Below are 22,509 nucleotides of genomic sequence, written 5' to 3'. Positions count from 1 at the left end.
GAAATTACATAGAAAAGCACATTGACTTTACATGTAAATTTTTACTCCAAACTGGATGCTTTCAGAAATGTAACACTCAAAAGCAACATTCTTTGGGTTACCTCTGTGCATTTTAACCACAAATCTTCTGTTTGACAAAGTCATTAATCATGTTTACCATAGTGCTTCTTTTTCAGGTAGGTACCTCACAAACCAACATGACCAGAAGGCACTCTAGGTGAAGAAATTACCTTTAAAACATGTCTCCAGTCTTTCTTTTCTTTTTCTTTTTCTGGGTATATGGAGTCATGCAAACACAAGGAGGGAGATTTATGTATCCCTTTTGGTCGATACAGATTTCTTTCCAATTAACTATTTTTATTGTATCAATTGTTCATTTAATGAGTTCTGCTACATATTACATCACAAATTCATATAAAGTCTGACATTTCAATTACATTTATCCAGTAGCATTCACAGCATAGTGAGTATAGTTAGATGATATGAACAGACAATTATGCAATAATTAACTATAGAGTTATTACATTGCAGAAAGTAAGTTATATGGCTGCAATACTTGCACCCCTTGAAATTCAGGGTTGATACATACATTTCCATAATTCTGTGGGTTTTTTTAATTCTGAGGTATTTATGTCATAATTACTTTCCATCAAATACATATTTTTCAACTGATAAATAAGAGTCAATTGAAGTGTCAAAAAGTATACCTTCAGTGAAGCTATATAGTAGCTGCAGTGCAGGTACAGTCCAATTACCATAATTATACCAGAAAGTATATATTTTAAAAAATAATCAGTATAGATTTTCCATTCAAAATCAAATGTAGATTTTCTTCAGCAATGACAAAGAACATCGTATTCAGAGAGAGGTCGTGTTGGTAAAACTGACAGTAGCTACGCAGTAATAGTGCCTGATCTTTTCAGAATCAACCCACAATTTGCAAAAGCACAGCACAAGCCCACATGTTATGAAAATCTGCCCCCTTTGAAAAAAGATCAGTGAGCAACAAGAAAGTCACTGGTAATTGAAATAGAAAATTTGAGAGAGTACGTTAAGAACAGATGAGGACGAAATCTGTAAAATGGATGGACAATTTTCCTCAGTGGGTGGGTCACAATGTGATGTAAGTAGAAGACCCTCATTTTTCAGTTAGAAGAATCTATGGTAGTTTTCTCTGTTTTCTGACATGAACACTGCAAGCTCGATCGCAGGGGTTGACTGAGTGTTCAATGCATGTTTGTGCAGTACAAGTTGTGCAATGCTGGCTAGCGCTCTTGATTGCAGAAAAGCCTCTGAGGTCAAGCAAAGCTTTAAGCAGTGATGTCATTCACAAAACCTCAGGGATTTGTACAAAAAGAAACACAGCTGACAAACATTTTGCAATGAGGGCAGAAATGTCAGAAGAAGTTCTTCACAGAAGAGAATTAAAATAACCCAATGGAAAAGGCACAGTTCAAACTAGGACGATACTCGGCTGATGTGTTGTGGAATAGCTTCACTGAGGTTACAGGACCGTTTCCTTTCTTCCACCAGCTCAGCGTGGCCTTTCTTTCTTCTCCAGTTCTTTTCTCGATCATCTGCACCTAAACATGCCCCTGTGCACCACCTGTTTGTTGCCATTCTGGCCCGGTAATATGAACACACACTTTACAGATAGTTACTGAGAAATGTCCACTTCTGCTCAAGGAAAATACATGCTTAAATAACCATTTTTCAAAGCTGTCACTAAACTTGTCCTATCCTCAGTACCAGTCATACCTGTTTATCACAAATGAAAGGTCTTGGGAAGGGCAGGGAAGCATTATTATTCATAAGCAAATTCTTCCTGTCTCCAGGTTACGTGGCACACTTAGCACACAGAAAGCTTTTACTTAAAAGTCAGATTTCAGGTAACAAGGGAACCTTAATTTAAATGGTTGATATAAAAAAGTTTTTTTTTTTTAATATAATGAATTCTCTTATTTTCTGGTCAGTTTATTATTTAATATATTAATCATAGCAATCGATATAATGAACAAGCATGTTGAGATTGTTTATTTTGCATTGCCTTAACTAACTAAAACCAAGCCTTGGTATCAAAACAGAAAGATCCCCTCGTTATGAAGAAGGCAGCTGAAATTTGTGCTAATCTTAAGAGTCATCAGCAAAATCACACACTGTGATACAGTGGTTACCTGGGGCACCTTGCAAACAAATTAAAATATGCAGAACTCAAATATTTAAAATGAAACAGGATTACAGAAACTGAACTGTCACTTCACTATATGCTGAAATCTGGTATCACTTTAACATTCTTAATACCACTATCAATAACAATTATACTAGACACCAACAGAGATAAGATGCTTTGTTAAACTATATGAGTGAAGTCTTACAGTTGTCTTTCAAATAATTGGCAGGCTTAAGAGCATAGGGTTTCCATCTACATGGAGTCATTGTTCCACTAATTTAAAGACGTCAAGATATCAGCCATGGTTTTCAGTTAAGGCCACAACAAACGCTAATTCAGGTAAAAACTCATGATCTGAACTACAGTAATTTGTTATAACAGACTACTAATGAGAAAACCCCAAATCTCAGCATATGGAAAATCCAACCAACAGCTACAGGTGCATGAACTTGAAATTTTACCTCATGTCTAAGCATTGTCCATCACATCTCTAGGTTCACTTATTGGCCAGAAACAACTCAGAAGACCAAGCACAAAGCTGTAAGAGGTAAGGTAGCCTAAGTCTGCACAGTCCCTCTCAGGAAATAGCAGGAGTTACATCAAACAGGATGCAAAAAAGTGTGAGAGCTAAGGTGAGAAAAATCACTCTAGTAAGAACAGAAGTTTCAGCATTCTGCAGAAGTTTGAGTGAGTGCAGAGTTTATCGAAGATGCACGAACTGAAAACACTGCAGTAGCAAACTGAGTTTCAGAGTGAACGGTTTGAATTTATTTCCTTTGATTACCTGAAGAGCTTAATGCACTGCATTTGTGTGCATGTGTGCCTGAGCTCTCTTCTGCAAGCAAGGCTTCCTTCCCTCCATTTGTCGGCTCCAGAAGCAGTGAAATCCGACAGCAGTTTTTATTCTTACGAATGGCACTGCACAAATAGTAACGGTTTTCCTGTCTTCAGCCCCGGCTACACAAAACCTGTTCCAAAAGTGCCTACTACCCCTGCAATTTAAGTGTATGCTAGCTTCCCCTTCTCACAGTTCCAAGGTGCATTCTCCTCTGCCTTCAGGAATTTGGGTTATTAACAGTTGTCTCCCTGTGAATATTTCTTTCCTTTCTGTGTCTAATTGCTTTTGGAACTCATTTATATTTCTGTTATCAACATCATGTGTCAATGAGTTCCAGAGTTTACTTCTTCATTGTGTAAAATCTCCTTTGGTGTTGTTTTTTTTTTGTTTGTTTTTTTTTTTTTTTTTTACTGCCCTACCTCAGAATTTCACGCTGCTGCTATAATTCCTCACAGTTAATTTTCTCCTTGCATTCCGGTTTTTACTCTTTTTGCTGAGTCACTTCTTCTTCAGGCTGAAGCGTTTCTGGTCTATTTAATCTTTCCTCTTACAGGATTCAAATAAGTAATCCATGATGCACCAGCTCTTGAAATTCTTGCTTCTTTGCAGGATAGAATCCAAAACTACTGAAGGCAGTCCATATACCACACGGACTTCAGACAGCAGCATTTGGTCACAACTACTCATTAAGCCAAAATAGCACAGGAGTTCTTACAATTAAAACAACCACCACCACTTCGGAGCTGCCCAGCAAAAGTAGCGTAACCTCTGAGACAGAACAGCAGAAAGAAGCTCTTAAAGAAGTGAGTAAAAAAAAAGACTGCTAAAAAAAAAAAAAAGAGAAGCTAATACATGTTTCATAATACACATTATTGTTTCAGTTGCTTTTCTTTTTTCTTTACTTTTTTTTTATTTAAGGAAAGAAAACTTCAACGGCATCTAGAACATTCAGAGTAAAGAAGGTGAAATAACATTTGTTTAAAGTACAGAAAAATGTGGGAGTAAATATGAAACCAAAAGCTGTCATAGTCTCTGAAAATGCTGTGAGAGATGTAGTGGCATAAACCAATCTGACAAAACTATGCTTTTGGAGACAGAAAGTCAAGCTGTTATATGATTACAAATTACTCTAGTGAAGAGGAGTACTCATTTGTCAGAGCAATCAGTGCTGGACATGGCACTACACCTTTGGAGTACATTTATTATGAGTCACCCATGCTAGTAGATACAGATCATAAACCTTTTACTGCAATCTTCGAAGACAGCTTGGAGTGGCACTCTTTGCTGCTTTCAGAAACCCAAGCCAAAGCTCTAGATACATATCTTTGCTTTGACATATACTGCACAGGTATATTTATCTGTAAAATGCTTAATTGCTGCATGCATCTTTCCACCAGAAAAAAGCCTGTATACATAGAATGAAAGTGTGATGAATGATTTTGCAGTCCAAACACACTTCACTGTTTCCAGACAAAAAAGGCAATTTATCCCCGCAAGTTACAGATGAAGATTCTTCAAGATATTCGCACAGCACTGTATCATGGGGAAGCCCAAACTGATATTCACACAGCACTGTATCATGGGGAAGCCCAAACTTCCCAAACAAAGCTGAATAAAGCTTTTAGCTTTTAATATTTTGAAGAATATTTTAAGGAAATTATGAGACAGGTAGAGAGGGATATGTATCTGTCTAAGTGAGACAGTGTATTGTAGTTGCTGCTTTATAGAGAAAACTTCATGAGTTTCAGAGCAACCTATAGAATGACAACCTACCTATATAATTTTGTCCCAACCTTCCTTATACGTGCGTGCCTTTCTGCAGGGACAGTTTGGAACTGCAGCGAATCAGTGAAGAATCACAGGTTTTAATTTCCGTATTGTATCAATACAGAAGCAGGGTAAGTGCTATGACAATCAGAGCCACAGGCCACACCGAAACACAGATCTGAATTACTTTGGAGTCAGCAAAAGTAATGCTTTTGGAGTCAGTAAAAGTAAAATTTCTTTTACTATGTTCTGGGCTATGTCGGCCAGATTTAGACCGGTGTTAGTCAAAGCAGAATTTCACCCACTGTATGATTAGAAGTAGAAACGGGTACTTCCACCTAACAGATGGGGAACACAAATTTAAGTAATGGGAACACACACATGGAAACTGCTGACACCTCTCAGGAAATTTGCATCACTGTGGCAGAAAGTTAGGACTGATTCATTCCACTTGAAAGGAAACAATTACCTTTAGATTATTACTCATCGGTACCCCAGGATAGGCTTCTTGTATGATCTATGGGCAAGCCAACTTATCTTGCACGTCAGGGTGATTTTTGCAAGGGCACAGAATACCCACAGCTAAGGATACTGACAAGGGCCTATGATTTTGTAGTAAAGAATTTTAACGGTCTTCCCCATTGCGCTGATTCCCGTAGATGATACCAAGCCTTCATTTTCCACAGTCCATTGGAGTGTGGAAAAGTAGAAGAGCTAGTTAGAAGATGCTTCAGAAAGGCCATGGGCAATAAAGAGGATCCTCATTTAGCCTCATTAACATACCGGATGGGAGCACTTTGGAGAATTACTATTTGCCTGCAGAACTTTTCAGGTACTATAAACTACAGATGAATTATTTTTTGCCGAAGAAGGGGTCAAGGTTATATCATTTCAAAGACAGGAACAAAATCACATTAGCCTTTGCCTAAAAGGGACACGAAACATCTGATCAAATTAAGTTTTTTTGATCAAGGTTCAAACTCTTAACGGGTTCCCCCCTCACAAGGTACTTTCTGTACATGCCGCCAGTAAGACAATTAATTTGACTTTCGTCGTCATTAGTCTGGGATTTCTCAAGGGTTAAAAAGCAGATGGCTGTGTCATGAGAGAGTCGGGACAGATGGCAGGCAGACCCCACGGTAGGCTCATTCGTCGGGTTCAGATAACGTATTTAAAAAGCGGTATTTTCCCTGCGGTAGGGGCAGAATTAATTCATCCTTGTTCGGAGCCCGAGGAAGAGTATTTGGATTGAAGCTAGCGAGCCGCGCAGCAAGCCGTGCGCTAGCTACGGCCCTTTCCCCAACAGTGACAGCAAATGGCGGCCCCCGAGCACTCAGCGGCACGCGGGCGGCCCGGCCTTCTGCCCGACGGGCGCAAACGTCCCGGGGACACGGCGGGTGACCGAGCGCAGGCGGCGGCCGGAGCGGCCCGCGGGCGGGCGGCGGGGGCTCGGGCGGCGGGCGGCGCGCGGCTGCCGCTAGGGGGCTGCCTGCCCCGCCGGATGCGCCGTGCAGCCCGCTCGGCGGGGGCGGGGCGGGGGGCGGGAGCGGCGAGCGGGGGTCGCGCCTGCCGGGCCGCCCCTGCCCCCGCGCGTAACCAGCAGCGCAGCGAGCGCCGCGGTGGTCCCCGCGGCCGGGCCGAGGGCAGGTGCCCCGGGGCGGGCCTGCTGGCTTCTCGGGGCGGCTCTGCGGGGTGAAATGCTAGAATCTGCCGCGTGAGCGGCGTGAGGTTAACGTGGGGGACGTAGCAAACGGGGGGCAGAAGGGGGGCGGCCGCCGCGGTGACCTTTGAGGAGGGGCTGCCGTGCGGCCGCGGTTACGGGCTTTTCAATGCAATTTCATGGGGGCTTTGGGGAGGTAATGAAACGCAGCCACTGCACTGACTGTTCCCACAGTTCAGGTAAATCTTCTACAGCTGATGGAGACAAAACGGGCTGCCTTATGTTATCAATAAATACATGCAAGAATGTACTGCCATTACATTCAGCTAAAATTCTTTGCTTGCTCCAGAAATTCAGAGCCCCGAGCTTTTTGTTCTTAATCCAATGACTTTTGTGCACTTATTCACTGCTCACAGTACTCATTTAATCATTTCTTGTTGAATGAGATCTTTTTCTTTTCCAAAATCTGCCCCAGAATAATGCAGAGTACGTCTCAAGAGACTTTAAAATGAAGCTTTGCTACCAAAGGGTCTTTTATGTCAATGGGTAACCAGAGCTGTCAGCCTCTTTTCCCAGACATTTTTCTCCTGTTCCTGTGTGTACAAGCAAAAGAGAACAGAAAATGATGTTGGGCACCCCTGAGCGCCCTGGGACAAAACAATGCTGTATTAGCCAGCGCAAAATCACCAGGGTTACGCCTTCAGATATTGGTGTTGCAAATCAAAAAGGGTATTTTAAAATCTTTTTAGCAATAGTTCAAATGCAAAATACGGAACTGCACAGTGTCCTTCCAGCCCCATCTCTTCCCCGGGGAGCACTTGATCCCCAGAGCCTCAGAGCAGAGAACAGTTTTTTCATCTTCACTGTAATCTATATGAAGTTAGCATTACATTTATTTTTGCAGATATGCCTTTATCTTAAGGCCTGCCTTTTTCTGAGGACTTGGTCTTAAACAGCACTTTCTTTATTCAACACACTGTGCAGTGAAAGGTAAGTATTGTTTTCTGCATTTTACGAGCTGGCAAACTGAAATGTGCTCTTTTCCATGTAGCTTCAGGAAGTGGGTAGGAACCGGCGAGGTGCCCCCAGCTGTCACCTTTCCATGTACCCTGACTCCTCGCCACACTGCCTTCGCTGCCAGCCCACCCTGCTCGGTGACTGCAGTCATGCTCATGAGTGTGCAGCTACAGGAATTAGGCATGAGCTGTCTCACTTTGGGCAATGAAACACAGTTAGTAGCAACCTGTGAAAAGCCTGGTTTGCATGGTACTCACGGTGTGAGAAGGCAACCGCAAAAGGAAGCGAGAAGTGGACCCCGTTGTCTGAGGGAGAGTCTGATGCCTTAACCCCAAGGCAGGCTTTGCTCTTCTCCTGGGCTATTCACCCACTAAGCACCGAAGTTCTCAGGAGAAAAAAGGTGTACATCTGAAGATGTAAATTATTAAGATCTGCTTCTGTACTACAAACACACCTCACCACAACAAATGGAGGGGATTGTTTGTTCAAAGACTATGAAATGTTGCGTTTTCTGAAATCACCACTTAAGCAGAAGATGCGAATTCTTCTCATTTATCTTAATGGGACATTAACTGGAAATATAATTACAAGGGAGAGCTAATTATCTGCGGGTTTGCCAAACTGCAGATGGAATCTACTCAACAGAATGAAATCTGAATGTTGAAGCTGAATGTGAACATAAGTGCAGTTTACCGTGGGGAAAATTTGAATTGAAACCAAATGAAGAGAGGAACGAAATTTCCTGTAACTCCTGATGCAGAACCTCAAGCAAAGCACCCCTTGCTGCACCGTTCCCCTGGCTGTCCCTCACTCAGTCCTCAGGACTTCTCTGCCCCTAAAAAATGAAATAACTGCCACACTGTGTCAGGTCAAAATGCATCTCAGTCAGTCCTTTTTCTTCACCATTGCCCTAAGCAGACACCAAGGAAGAATAAGAACAGAGCAAGGCGATCTGCTACTTCTGAATACACTCTCAGCCTCTTACTATTTTCATCTTGTGGAATTTCCTGAGTTTGACGTGGTTTGCCTATTAGTGACCCTCAAAATGCCTCTCTTCCAAGTAGTTGTCCAGTGTCCCCTTGAACTCCTGGTCCACTCCCAGCCTTGTCCTGGCTCCCCTTGGTCTGACTGCATCCTGCCCCATTTCCTCTAATTGTGGTCCTGCAGAGAGGGGGGAGGGGGTGGGGGCAAGATGTTTAAAATGAATTGTTTTCAAGTTCTTACTGCTGTGCTGCCCTTCCTAGCATGAGTCTGCAAGTCCAGCTGCAGAGCTCACGCTGCGCTTCCTCTTACTGCATGACAGCAAACGCTCTGCGTGGCAGACAGCAGCCTCAGGAAAGCAGCAGGACACCGCATTGGTAGGAATTAAATACTTCAGACCAGATTCAGATCTCAGAAACCTGGTGTAAATCTGGAGTCACTCCCTGCAGTTTGGAAGCATTATTCTGGATTTACTCAGTCATGCCTGAGCTCAGCATCAGGCTTCTTGTTTTTCAAAATCATCTGGTTTCCAGGCCATAGTGGGGAATGTAACAGCAGGAGTAAAAGAAAAAATGGGTTATTTCATTAGTAAAATGCATTCCTGCTTTAACAGGTATTTCTGCAGCGTTTGGATCCCGTCAAGAATTTTGCCTTCACACACACATATACACATATAAAAGTACACAGAGGTATGAGTGTATAAATATTTCAGCTTGCCCACTAGAAGCTGGTCTGTTTTGGCAGAAAGAAACTATTCTGCCCCATTTTTCACTTCCCTCTTTGTTCTTTTTCTCTGACATAATTTTGAACCTCTGACACTAAATTCACTCACAGCTGTGTTAAACTGCACACCAGTGGTTAGCAAAACTGGTCAAGTCACAGGGGGTTTTGGTTTGTTGGCAATACTGAAAAATGTCCTGGGGAGGAGCTGCATTCTTCCTCATCAGAAAGGATGTTTGCATCCAAGAACTTCTGGCAAATTGGGAAGTACCTACCTCCGAGAAAAGCTTCACTTCTAATTACAAGTACTTACAAAACTATTAAAAGTGGACTTCTTGGTCTGTTTCGGTTTGTTGGCCTTTTAGATTTTGAAATTCCTCAATTCAGTGCAGGGAACAAAAAATAAGGGGAGGGAAGGCATGCAAGGGCATTTGCTCCCCAGTAGCAAAATGAAACTGTTTAATACAATGCGCCCACTCCTGCCTCCTGCCTCCCACCCTGATCCATGCTCCCTCCTGGGCACTGGAGCAGGCTGAGGCTGCGGGAGGTCTGAGGTGTCTCCCTGAGTTCTCTCTACGGCAAATGGCAGACCCTGGTCACCAGCTCACTTCAGAGCCAGGCTATAGATTCAAACCATGAGCTGCCTCAATACCAAGCTGTGAGGATGACAGTTAAACGTCCTCCTCTGCTTATAACTGTTTTCCAGCACTTTTATTACATCGTTCCTTTTCTAGCTCCTCTCCAGAGAGCTGGGTTGGTAGGACAGACCTGACACTCTGGTGGTCTTCAGAGCTATGCCTCCGTGGCATTTATAAGGCCTTTAAAGCCCAATCAAAAGAAGACAGCTGAGAAGACAGGATCTGTACAAATCTCAACCTGTTATTTCTTGGCTTGCAGAAGTCATCTCAGTAAGCAATGTGGAAAACAGTGGTGGTGGTACTTCGCTCGTACACTAAGAAATATTGAGTAGCAGAAGAAGGTTCATATGACGTTGCCATTTCACATTGTATTGTGGAAGTCAAGGCCTGTAATGCATGTGCTCATATTTATACATAGTGGGTTAGTTCATAGGACAGATGGATATGCCATACCACAGGCTTCTTCCAACACAGCACCACTGTGCTTTGTTTCCTGTATCTTCTTCCTGGAGATTACGTGGCAATTTTCTTGCCTTGCGTGACTGTGATGGTATCCTTGACACGCATTTCTGTTGCTTCCAAAGGAACTGTTCTGGAGACAGTAGTTACTAATTTTCAATGTATTCAATTTATTTGGTATACTGTTAAAAATACGAGCATAAAAATGTACCTACCATCTGTACTGAAGAACTGTGGTTTAAGTTATAGCTAAAGTAAAATACAGGTAAACTAAAATTCTCCCAGTATTGCCTCTTAAAATTATACTGGCTTTTGCACTTAAACTGGAGATAAATCAGGTGACAAAGGATTAAGCCCAATCTAAATCAAAATTGTTTCACAACAAAGCACATAAAACAATGGAAAAACTATACAGGAGAGAAGAAAGAAGAAGTTAGGAAAGAAAAGTTTTTGCTTTTACACAATTCCTCAAAGTTGTTTCAACTGGAAATAGATCACATTTTTGTGAACGGGAATGCTCTTGTGTTAACCAAACATGCATACTATTCCATGTTTGGAACTGAACATTTCAAAAAGGGAGCGGAAAATGGACCTCCAAACTGCTCACCACCTCCTCCTCCCTCCATCCCCTGCAGATGCTACATATTAATTGTGTTGCACGATCAGCAAACAGCATGCCTAACAAGGAGACAGCACAGTGGCTTGTCAGAAGCACCACAGTCCCTCCCCGAGCTCATGGTGAAAAGCAAAGGCTGTGTGTGCTGTGAGGAGCTGCCAACATGGGACCTACAGCAAGCAGATCTCTTGAGGAGCTGCCAACATGGGACCTACAGCAAGCAGATCTCTTCAGCAAGTCTATGAGGACACAGGCCAGCAGCTCAAGTGGCCTGGCTAAAGCCGTGTGGCCATTTTGTAGCCTGTTACTCCAAGCTATCATACTACTGCTCTTGGAGAGGATCAGGGACCAATGTTTTAAGCTCTTGGAACTATTGGAACTGGGGTGTGGAAGCATCCGATCGTGAATGTTGGGCAATGACACCTCAAGCCTTCATAGCTACTGCTGAACCTCAGTTCAAACTCCCTCTGTGTTGCAGCACAAACTAGTAGACTGCAACAAGGCTTTACCACTGGTCAGATTCTACTGTCTGTGCTGTATCTCCTTCCTCCAGAGGTCAGACCATCCTGCTCCTGCTCCTGCTCCTGCTCCACAGGCCACAACTGCATGTTATCAATGCTAATCACCCCACTGCCTTCATTCCTCTACACCTCTGCAGGACTGTGGAGGGGATCGGTAATGGTACAGTCTTTTGCAAGCAGGTAACAAGCCGTCTGAGGAGCTTTGAGCTGTAGCCAGCCTTCAGCATGGATCACTTCATTTGTCAAGACTGCCAGCCTCAAGATAGCATGCCCTGTGGTGAGACAGGGGAGGGTGCCCCTGGCTGGTCAGTGGAAACAGGTCAGCTCCTGCAGACCACCAAGGAAATTAAGGGAAGCTTGAAAATATAAACAGTGTGTCTTAATTGCTTTCATCTTTTGGATGTGTCACGCAGGGCGGGCAAGTACTCCCAGCTGTGACAAAAGGCCTGGGTGAGTCACATGGTGAATATATGGTCTGTGTTTAATGATCTTGTTAATGTTCTCACACATTCCGGGGGAAATACCAGTCATCAAGCCTACAGGAAGGACCAAAAGATCTCTTTCATTCTTGGTCCCTGGGGCAACCTCTTATGTTCTCAGTTCGTGGCGTTATCAGGACCCCCCTTGACTCCTGGTGAGCTCCTCTGGCACTGATGGTGAAGCTGACAAAAATGTGTTCAAATCAAGCATATTTCAGCAAACTGGTTACCACTGCCTGCTTTACAGGCACAGTCATGTTCCCAGTCACCTGTCTTGAGCATAGTTTCTTTGTAGCTCACCTATCCATGATGATGTTCTTATTACAGCTATGGAAGATTGAATGTGAACAGTCTGTTAAGTAAATATTGATGTTTGCAAGTATAATTAAGACAATCATGTTTCTACAGGAGCAAGCACCTGTGGTTTAAGGTATTTAAATGTTTAGGTAATTTTTAGACCTTTATGACAGATTTTACCCTTATTCAGACAGCATGCTTGACAAATAAGTCTCCTTTCACTGGTTATCTTTTTCTGATATAGGGCAATCTCTTTGTTATATAATAATACTTCAGCTATAGTAGTGGTTGGCTTGCTTGGGTTAAAAATAGGAGAATCAAGATTACAGTAATCTCACTGAAGGTTTTTTCTCACATCTGTTCATTGAGTGTAGTAGCTCAAAAGGAGAGCATGAAATTTCAGCTATGTTAAGTATGCATTTGTCTGAAAAACTAATGATACCATGATAGAACCTCAGTTGTTAGTTCTGCCGTTCTGCAGATGACACTAATGATTATGCAGCCCTGATAGTGGATGTTGCTGCTCCCCAGTACACATTCATTTATGTACAGAGTATGTCCAACTTCATGAAATATTGTCTGAACTTTGCATATAGTCTCAGTGTACTAAACCAGGCCTTTTAAATCACTTTAAGATTTTTCTGGAAGACCTATGTGCAGAAGATAGTCAAAATTATAAATATCTGCATTTCCTAACCAAAATAATGAATTAAATGATTCCCATACTACATTTACAAAGCCCAAGAAGACATCCACATTGGTGGGTATTTAAGCACTGTTGCAGTGGACCAATGCATTAAATAGCTGTTGGCATGGATAGTCCTGCTGTGTCCTGTGTCTAGGTATAGACACACAGCTGTTAAATTCTGAGCTGTCAGTGCAACTACATGCATCTTCAGAGGGCTTTGCCATGATGATCACAGATATATACCATATAGAAGATTCTTTGAGCAAATAAATAATTGTTTGGTAGACAATGCTTCAAACTATTGACAAGAAAGTGCTTTTCAGTTTGCTCTGAGGACAAAAACCTGTGTAACTCTCATGAGTTTAATCACACAGGACTCCTTTGGTTTCCTCAGTCCACTGGATTACCTTGGGAATTCAGAAAACGTTTTATTTCTGCAGCCTAAAGTTTGATCTTATTCAACCTTTGAACCAAGCTTAATTGTTCATTTGCTTTTCAGTTCAGCAGCCAGCCTTTAAAAATATAATTCTGTCTTCTCCTGAGGCTTCGTGCTCAACATTCAGATGGCCAGCTGGGTCTTTTTTTCTGGTGTGAATACTTTCTTCTAAGGACATGGAAATTGAGATGACCCCAAGCAAGTCACAGAAGGTTTTAAAAAATATTATTATGAATTAATCTTGTGCCAGTCTTGAGAGGTAATACATGTCCTCCTATCACCTGCACAAGAAAGACAACTTTCTCACTCTTACCAATAGCAAGTAGTTCAAACATGCAGACTACATCTTCCCTCAATGGTATATGTCACGTGTCACATTATTAGAGCTTTCATGCCCCACATGGCAGAGGATCTTACAAGCAGTATCACAGGCTGGTCTCCCAGATCTACCAACACTGCTCTCATGCTTTAGCTCCAGGAGCAGAAAGGAGAGTGTGTCTGTTCCAACTGACAGTGTTAACAGCAGCAGGACTTTTCTTCCTCAGCTGAAATGACTGCTGATCTCCAACTTCCCCTCATTTCCTTCCTCTGGTTTGCAAAATGGCGGCAAGCAGGAGAGGAGGAGGCTGAGCTCTTGGCTGAGGTGGCAGGAGTTAGTTGTTGCTTCCTCAGGAAACTCCCCGGTGCAGCCAGCCAGAAATGTGGGGCTTGAGGAAAAGACACTCACCACAGCCAGCTGTGAGGAGGTATTTCTCCCTCCAGAGCTGTTCTTTTCTATGTCTTTCACCAGAAACACAGTTTGTGGAAGTACAGTGCTGCAGAGAGGCATGGCACAGAGCACATACAAAAATGTTCCAGTACCAGAAAGACTGGGCTGTCTCCCAGCTGTGCCTTCAGCCAGCATCCATGAGCAGATCAGGACTGCTGTAGATCATGCATACAAAGAGGCATGTGGCAGAAGTTGTCTGAGCTGAAATAAAATGGCAAACCTGAAATGACCCCAGCCAAGTCACAGAAAGATGAGGTGGCCGGTGCTGTTGCAAGTTGGTTGAAAAACGGCTTGCTGAGAGTTTAATGAAAGCAACACAAATTCTCAATAGTGTTTGGCTGGTTTTGGCCATTGTTGTCTTCTCGACCCAGTGAGAAACAGCTTAATGCAAGAAAAATATCTAATCAGCTGGAGTAAATTAGACTATTAAAATCAGTGTGCATCCTCATGTGAGTACAGCTATGAACATGCATTAAGTGTTTACAGGAGCAGAGCCTTAGAGGCTTTGACCCTGCCAATACGTTCACACATACTTAAGTTTACTATAGTGAACAATCCCATTTGGCACACGGGAAATCTCACCATGGTATTGTACAAGCCTAACAGTTGGCAAGATCAGGACCTTGGACTCAATGTTTTTTACAGCAAAGCATATTTTTGGCACTAAGAAAATGACAAAATGTAGCCAAATAATCTATCAGATACACAAATCCTGTATTTCTTAAGCTGAAAAGTATTCAGGGAAGGAACTATATTTTTCCACAGATGGAGTCAGTGTTAAACATATTGTGGGTGCTACCGAAATTCAAATAATAAATAGAGAAAATAATTTGGCATAATTTATTTATTTGCTTCTCTGGGGATTTAGAAGAAGGTTAACAAGAATAAAATACGAATGTACAGCTTGTTATCTTTAGGTCTGTGGTTTAACAGTCTTTTATTTACTTAGGTGTATAAAACTTCAAAACTAACAAATCTATGTTTTGAGTGCCTGGTGACATTTGAAAGCTTATGTAAGTAATGCAGATCTCAGGTTAGCCTCACCCTCCAACACTTATTTCAGCTTCTTGGATAACTAATAAGATCAGCAGCAGGCGACACTGCCTGTGACAATGGCTTTTGGGAGAAAATTCCCTAATCTACCTGTAGTTGGACTAAAGTCTCTCATTAATTTCGCATGGATCATTCGGGAGCATCTGTAAGGTAGCAGCAGTTTGTGGATGACACAACCCTGCTTGCCAGCAGAAGCCTTCCCTTCAGCACTCCTAAGACATACAGTCCCAAATTCTGCATTCCTGACTGAAATCATAGAAACAAAGTGCCGTGGATTAAAAAGCTGTCACAGGCAACCTGAGGTTACCCCCAGTGCCTCTTTCTGAGTCAGAATTTATTGGGTCAGCAACTTCTGACTCCTAATAGCCCATTTGGCCACCTGTGTAACCAGCATGTTAGCAACAGGGAAACATACTCCCCATGACAGTAACCAGCTCCCTTTTGAGGCCCTGTTTTATATCGGCATAGCTCAAAGAGGCTTCAGTGCAAGCCAAGAGCTAGACCCAGGGAGGAGTAAGAAGCCACGTTTGCGGTGTAGAGCTCTGTGAAGCCACTGAGTTTCACCATGCTCTGTTTTCAGCAAACCTTTGCAGGAGGTGATCTGTGTGGTTTTATGACCCAAAAGTTTCATTTTAAGTTTTGGGGGTTGCATGAAATAAGGCATTTTGGAAGAAATCAAGTGAAAGATGTACATATGTATTTGAAAGCTTCAGGAAGTGTTCATTGAACTGCCTGGTTTCTAGTCCAAAGTAGGATTTCCATGGAATTTTCCAGTAAAATTTCTAAGAGGTTGAATTTTGATCCATCGTATGCAAGTGTGAGATTAAAGAAAAAGCAGAAGGAAAAGATCTTGTATTTTAAACCAGTTTATCTCAGTATTTGTAGTAGTCTACCAGTCTTCCAGATTAATTTATTAAATGCTGCATAAGCATTTTCTAATGTCTTAGAACTTAATATCAGTAAGACTACAGTTGCAAAGTTTACTTTCTTTTTTCTTTTTTTTTTTACCCCACACCCCCACTCCCCAAAAAAATGGTTTGCAACATTCATATAGTGAGAAGAAGAAAGCAGAGGCTATAAAAGACTCTGCTGATAAAAGCAGTATTACGGATAGAAATTTCTAGGTTTAAATAGTCCTCATCACATTTCTCTTACAAACTTGAGAATATTCTTTATAGCAATTTCCTAATGTAGCTATCTAAAACTTCTATATTAAGCCCTGGATTCAAGCAGGTATTCATTTTTTATGACTTTACAGGTACAATTGGTACATTGCTCCTGGCAGACTGGCAAGATAGCACACAGGAATTATCTCATTTAACTGTAGATCAATGCCATGACTGCAACTATAAAATTGTAGGCAAATTGTACAGTAACTACAAGGTTATTATCAATCACTTTTAGCTCTGCAGTGGCACAGGAGAGAGGACAGATACCATAATAGGCTCTCTGCTGAGTACATTTCATTAATATACTCTGTTTTCTGCTAGAATCTTGCACATCTCTTCCTCCTGATGGCTACTTTTGTCTTGCTAGTGATAAAAGTAGGACGATCAATCCAGGTTCCAGTAAATACATTAAGATCAGTGATGCTTTCCTTTTCATAGATGAAAAGGTTTGTTTGATTATTTATTATTTGTTAGAAATGTATCACATGGGTATTTAATAAAATCAACCAGTTTCTTTCTGCTTTTACTTGGTAATTATTAGGTCACAGCCCTAAGTGGAAAACAAAGCAAAACCAAAGGTCTGTAGTGGATTTCCTTTGTAGGCAGGTGTTACTTTACTGAGCATGGTAGCATTACAGAGCCATAAAATCAAGTGGCTGGTCAAGCCCCGACACTGTTCCTCAATAATTGATCAGATTTTAGCAGATAACACATGGAGTGAGGAATGGAGCCACACGCTTTGTCACTGCAGCTCATTATCAATGGCTGCAAAGTCATTTAAAGATTTAAAGCAGTAGTACAGGAGAGTAGACTTTACCCTTTGTTAAAACAAAGTTTTTTGCCCATCTCAAATATTTCCTTTTAAAATTAGCCTTTCCAAAACATTTATTGCATTCCTGACCAAAATCCTTCATTTTAGGTAGTCCTCTGACTTCAGGTCTCTCATGGCCATGGTGGATTTCAATGTTCTGGGCCAGGAAAACAGTTGTAACACACACTTGTTACAAAAGGGTCCCTTGAGGGTTTTGCTCCAGAGGAGAACTGAATGCAGTAGTCACTTGCTCCAGGATTTCTTCTTTACCTGCCTATATTTCATCCTTCCACTGTAAAGAGAGGAAGAGGAGTGGCTTCCAGAAGAGTAAGGTGGAAAATTTATTCCTGCTACAACTACAAAAATGGGTGTCTTTCAAGAACAAGCTGTCTGGTGATGATCTCCAACTACTTTAGAATCATTTTACAAAAATAACACCTAACAGTGTTTTACAAGGTTATTCTAACACAGAACTTCTTGCTAGGCTTTGATGTAGATGTATAGGGACACATTACACCCTTGTGACAAGTGCATCCTTCCAAGGACAGCATCAATTCAACCTGAGCAACAAACTATTGACATAAAAAATACTACGCAATTGTTATGAATGCAGTTTGTAGGCTGATGATTTGACAAACTTTGTATCTGGGATCTCAGTTTATTTTTCTCCCCAAAAACTGGAGAGAAAAATTCCTGTCAAGGGATTTAGTTCAGGACAAAACAGGTCTGCTAGCCAAGAAACCTAGCTGCTAACCTGCTGAGTGACTGCCGGCAAGTCGTCTGCTGTCTGTTCCCTCTGCCATGCGTTCTCCATCTATTTAGTGCATAAGCGTGTCTGCTGGGACTGCCACTCAGTGCATGTTTCTGCAGCGCTCGGAGACCCCAAGACCCTCCTTCCACATGGGCCTGTAGGTGATACAATGACTGTAAATATCAGTGAAGGGATCTTTACCAGCACACCATTTCCTAGTGGTATTTCACTTCATCCAAATATCCTACTCTTATTTTCCAGTGATTGGCCAAGGCATGTCCCCAGGTGTAAGAAGCCCTCCAGCTGCCTAGAAACTGAAGATACAGACAGTTACAATAGCATTAAATACCTCCCCAGGATCCTTACAGCTAGCAGTAGCCTTTTGTTCTTGTCTCTTTTCATACTACCCTTATACAGTCCTCTTGTATAGCCAATACTAACATGAAAAATGTGAAAAAAATCAAGCTTGCCTTAGTCTTGACCAAACAGACACACACACACACAAATATTTTTATATTTATAATATATATATTTTTTGAATATAGAAAGCCGGAAACTGTCTAAATGAAGCGGAGGTCTGAGGTCAGAAAAATTCCGTGAAGTTATGGTTAAGGATGCAAAGATGAGTTGATTTAAATATAGTCTGTCAATAAAGGAAACTATTTTTATCTACATATACTATTGAAAGACTTCTGTCTCCAGCAACCTACTGGTCTATCATCAAAAAACAGTGTTCTTGCAAAAGTGTGCTTATCTGAACCCAAATATATTAAAACCTCTGAGAAAATGTCAAACTGGTTCCTCAAGACAAAGAGTTGCCTTTTGTGAGAGTTCACCGTATATCCTGGTCACCATGACAATAATTACCAGCTGGCTTACAAGGTTATCTGAGACACCATGGGGACCTGTCTTACACGAAATTGAAAGCAGAATGCAGTACACTGTATTCCACTAGGAATACACGAGGCAGGTAAGCATCGATGACTATTGAGATTAAATGACAGGCACAGAATCATATACCAGTAAGCAATAGGATCAGTTCATAGCTTACCCCACTGCCTGTAATCTCTTTACAGGTCACATAAGCTTTCCATGTTAATTACATCAAATGTAACATCAGCCTTAACCTTGACACAGGTTTTTTGCATATATTTGGTTTTTTTGGATGGCAAGCTCTTTCGGCAAAGATCATCTCATCTCCGTTTGCAAACAAAGCAGCCCTTTCTCATGTTTAGCAGTGTTTACCTATGTACGTGGCTGTCCTGCTGACTCCAAATTAATTTTGTCAGAAGGAAAGACTAATGTGCAAGAATGGCAGCATCAGAGCTCAACCAGGGCTACACAGAAGCATGCCTCAGGTACAGCTAAGGCAAATACTCCAGCAATTTATGCTGAGGAGAAAACTGACTGCCAAAACCAGAATACAGCCTTTATGAAATTACTAACATGAGACTTGAAGAGTAGAAGCACATCAGCTATCTTAATTGCATGGTTCTTCTGAAGTGAAGTGCCCCATTAATGATTACATGTCCAGTGTGCAGGTGAGACTGTTGTCAAATCCATCACTATTCAGTCAAAAACCCTAGGGTGAAATTCTGTGCTGTGCAACAAAAAACTTACAGCTGAGGAAGAGGGAGCTTTGATGGCTTAAAACAGTCTTCTTATCATCCAACTTTTAGCTGCCCCAGGAGCTATAGCTGACATCGACCACTTTTATGCCCTACTACTTCATTTTTCACAAGGCCATTCAGAACAAAGGGAACATTGCAATGAAGTACACGAGCTACCACCCAAGGATGTATTTGTTCCAGTCAGATGTAGTGAAGAAGGCATGCTTAGCAGAGGAGAGACAGGAGATAGGAAAGAGAACAAAATTAGGAAAGTGAAGAGGGGTGGTTCAAATTAACTCATTGCATCTGTCTTAAGTCATACAAAAAGATGTAATTTCACCTAAGAGCAAGCCTTCCAAATGACAGTTTATTTTCTAGAAATAATTTAATGACATATGACTGCTTAAGTGCCTGGTACTTTACATACAAATAAAAATGGCAAGTCCCTGCAGTTCAGTGTTGTCATCTAAATCAGACTTTTGAAACTAAGTCCTCTGTGGGTATAAATTAGCATAGCTCCGCTAATGCTAGAGGAATTATTTATGCACCAGAAAGGAAATAGTATGGGGAAAAGACATTTTTTGACTGTAAAACACCAAGTCAGTCCTGATTGTTTTTATTTAAATTATTAATCCTCTGGGAATCTCCAGTGACTCAATGATTTTACATTTGTACATCTGGAGAATCCATATATAGATTCATAAAGCGATAGGAACAGTCCTTTCAGCTCTGAAGAAGTGGAAACAGAGGGATGAACCATGAAGAATGAGGGAATTCTATAACCAAGGCTTCTAGGCTGCTTATGTAAAACTCCTGTAATTTCGACTTTAAAGACCACGAACACCAGCAAGGAAAATGGTCATAGACTTTAGATATGCTCACATTTAAAGCAAAAATATTCCTTGACTATTAAATATTGTCAGAGCCAGTGTATTCTCTGGGCTTTCAGGTCCCTGGGTGGAGAACTTAGATCTTTCTGAAGAGAAGTAACAAGCAGTAGGGTAGGCATGAGCACACTCCTCATGTCACTGGTACAGTACATGCTGTTAACATCCACACATGGGAAGTAATCTCCTGCCTGAATGTGTATCAGTCACAAAAGAGTGGTAAAAAATAAATTTTTGCTGTAATGGAATGTAAAGCCTTGTCAAAAATAAATTTAAAGTGGTACAAATTACAGCCAGAAAGATTTGTGCCTCTAAACTCTGAGAAGAGGATCTGAGATACTGTCCGCCAAGATCACTGAACTCAATGACGTGGCTGCATTCAGCATTGCCTTGGAGCCAAAGCATTTGTACTTTATTACAACCAGTTATGATCCCTTCAAACAAAGGGACAACTGGGCTATTCATCTTTCAGTGATACATTGATGGTCCTTCAAAACTGATGTAATATTGCTGATTTGTTTTTTTGTGTTTTTGTTTGTTTTTTTTTTTCTTCTCAGGAGACATTAAGTAATGGTACTTTTACCTGCTGACATGCATCAAGACAGTTCACTTGTGGAATATTAGGAAGCCGACGGCTATGCTCCTATTTTCTCAGCACTAATTTCATTTATTTCAAAATACTGATGATGCATCCTGTCTTCTCAAGGAATATATCCAAACGGGTCCACAAAAAGCAAATCAAAAAAGCAAGAAGCATGTGATGTTAAAAATATACCTTTAATTGTTTAAAGAGAAAAAAATTTGTGGGCAGGAGACTAGGTAATGGTGTGAACAGAGGCATTAGCAAGTGCTTCATCCTCTGAACTTCTACTGAATACACTTCGCTATGAACATTTTACTCATCAGTCATGTTCTGCAAGTTGAAGGACAGCAATGTTTTCTCAGACTGATCAATTTACAAAATAGGGATTTTATATCACCCCATTTATTGTAAAGTGTGGAACACAGGCTAAGTGACTAAAATTTTTTTTTGCAGATGAATATTCATTTATTATTAGACTAGGCAGAAGTGAATCAAACTCTAATGTGAAAAAGTCTGCTTTTTCTTGGTTTGATTTCTTTCTCCACAAAAGTGTTGTTTGAAACAGTAGAGATGGAATCTTTCCTTAACTGAACAAGCTTTAAAATGTAATGTAATGGTAGCTGCACAAAAATGCTCTTAGTAGTTGTGTATCAGTAGATAATCCTTTCAGATTTGAAAAAAAAACTTGTCCAAGTCTGTCTCAGTCTGTAAATTATGACCATTTCAGATAAATTAATAGAAAACCCTAACTTATTAGGCTTTAGGTGAGGGCTCGCAATATGGTGTGGTGTTTTGTAAATTGTAATTCTCTATAAATTAAATCTATTCACATACATCTTCCAGATGAAAGAGAAATTTTAGTGAAATAAAGATCAGAAAGTAACATGAAAGAGATATAAATTTGCTTTATTGCACCTATTAATGAAAATATGGACCCTGTGTGACTAGTAGCTGGGGACACATTTATTAAATACTGAAGAAAAAAAGAATTTCAGTACAAAATTATTCTGTGGATGATTCCTTTTATCTGCCATTGAAAATTATCTAGGACAGAAGTTCAGTACAGTGAGATGCTTGTGTAATAAGCATGAATGAAACGGTTCAGAAAGAAAAGGAAAGCTCAAAAATTGTGTACTTCTTTCATGCATTTGACAATATCCAGTGAGGAAGGAGAAGTAGAGGGAGAGGGAGAGGACATATTCAATTATACAGCCCTATATGTGTGGGGCAGAATTTTAGCAAATGGTTACAGTTTTTGTACCGTTGAGGAAAGGAAAACCATGGCACATGGGCACTCTCTTACACCTGAAATAGAAGCTGAACAGACACATTGACAAGTGCAATGTTTCAGTATATGAGTCAAAATTTATGGCAAGAGTATAAACCATACACATTTCTTCCAATTTAAATTGATTTTTTAAATGTAAAGTCATGTAATTAAAGTTTTCTTTGTCACAATAAAGGTGTTAAAACTTTCTGGAATTATGTTGATTGTTTTTTTTTAATTCAAGCTGGTACTTTTACACCTCCACCAACAGTGAAGATGAAGTCTTCAGAACTCGCCATTTCTCACCTTGTTGTAAGAAAAG

At 41.0% G+C, this 22,509-nt stretch overlaps 1 protein-coding gene and 1 long non-coding RNA gene across 6 annotated transcripts in view; one reads left to right on the top strand and one right to left on the bottom strand.

Annotated features, from left to right (window-relative positions):
* THEMIS (thymocyte selection associated) overlaps positions 1 to 22,509 on the bottom strand; it is an 84,570-nt gene that overhangs the window by 15,016 nt on the left and 47,045 nt on the right. The window contains exons 5-6 of one of the 5 annotated variants that reach the window (XM_056343779.1): positions 17,844 to 17,995; positions 16,129 to 17,381 (exon numbers count right to left, since the gene is read on the bottom strand). The exons of 3 other annotated variants lie outside the window; for them this stretch is intronic. In XM_056343779.1, coding sequence (XP_056199754.1) covers positions 17,333 to 17,381; positions 17,844 to 17,995 — 201 coding nt within the window. In that variant the 3' untranslated portion in view covers positions 16,129 to 17,332. Of the gene's footprint in view, positions 1 to 16,128; positions 17,382 to 17,843; positions 17,996 to 22,509 lie in introns of those variants that run through there. One more of the 5 variants, XM_056343782.1, reaches the window with a different exon arrangement.
* On the top strand, positions 29 to 22,402 carry LOC130151468 (uncharacterized). The gene is made up of 3 exons (XR_008822581.1): positions 29 to 6,467; positions 7,340 to 7,425; positions 20,895 to 22,402. It is a non-coding gene; the product is annotated as an uncharacterized LOC130151468 (long non-coding RNA).

This window comes from Falco biarmicus, chromosome 6, assembly GCF_023638135.1.
Source record: "Falco biarmicus isolate bFalBia1 chromosome 6, bFalBia1.pri, whole genome shotgun sequence".
NCBI lineage: Eukaryota > Metazoa > Chordata > Aves > Falconiformes > Falconidae > Falco > Falco biarmicus.
Note: the sequence above shows the minus strand (reverse complement) of the source record. Positions and strands in the feature narration are given on the sequence as shown.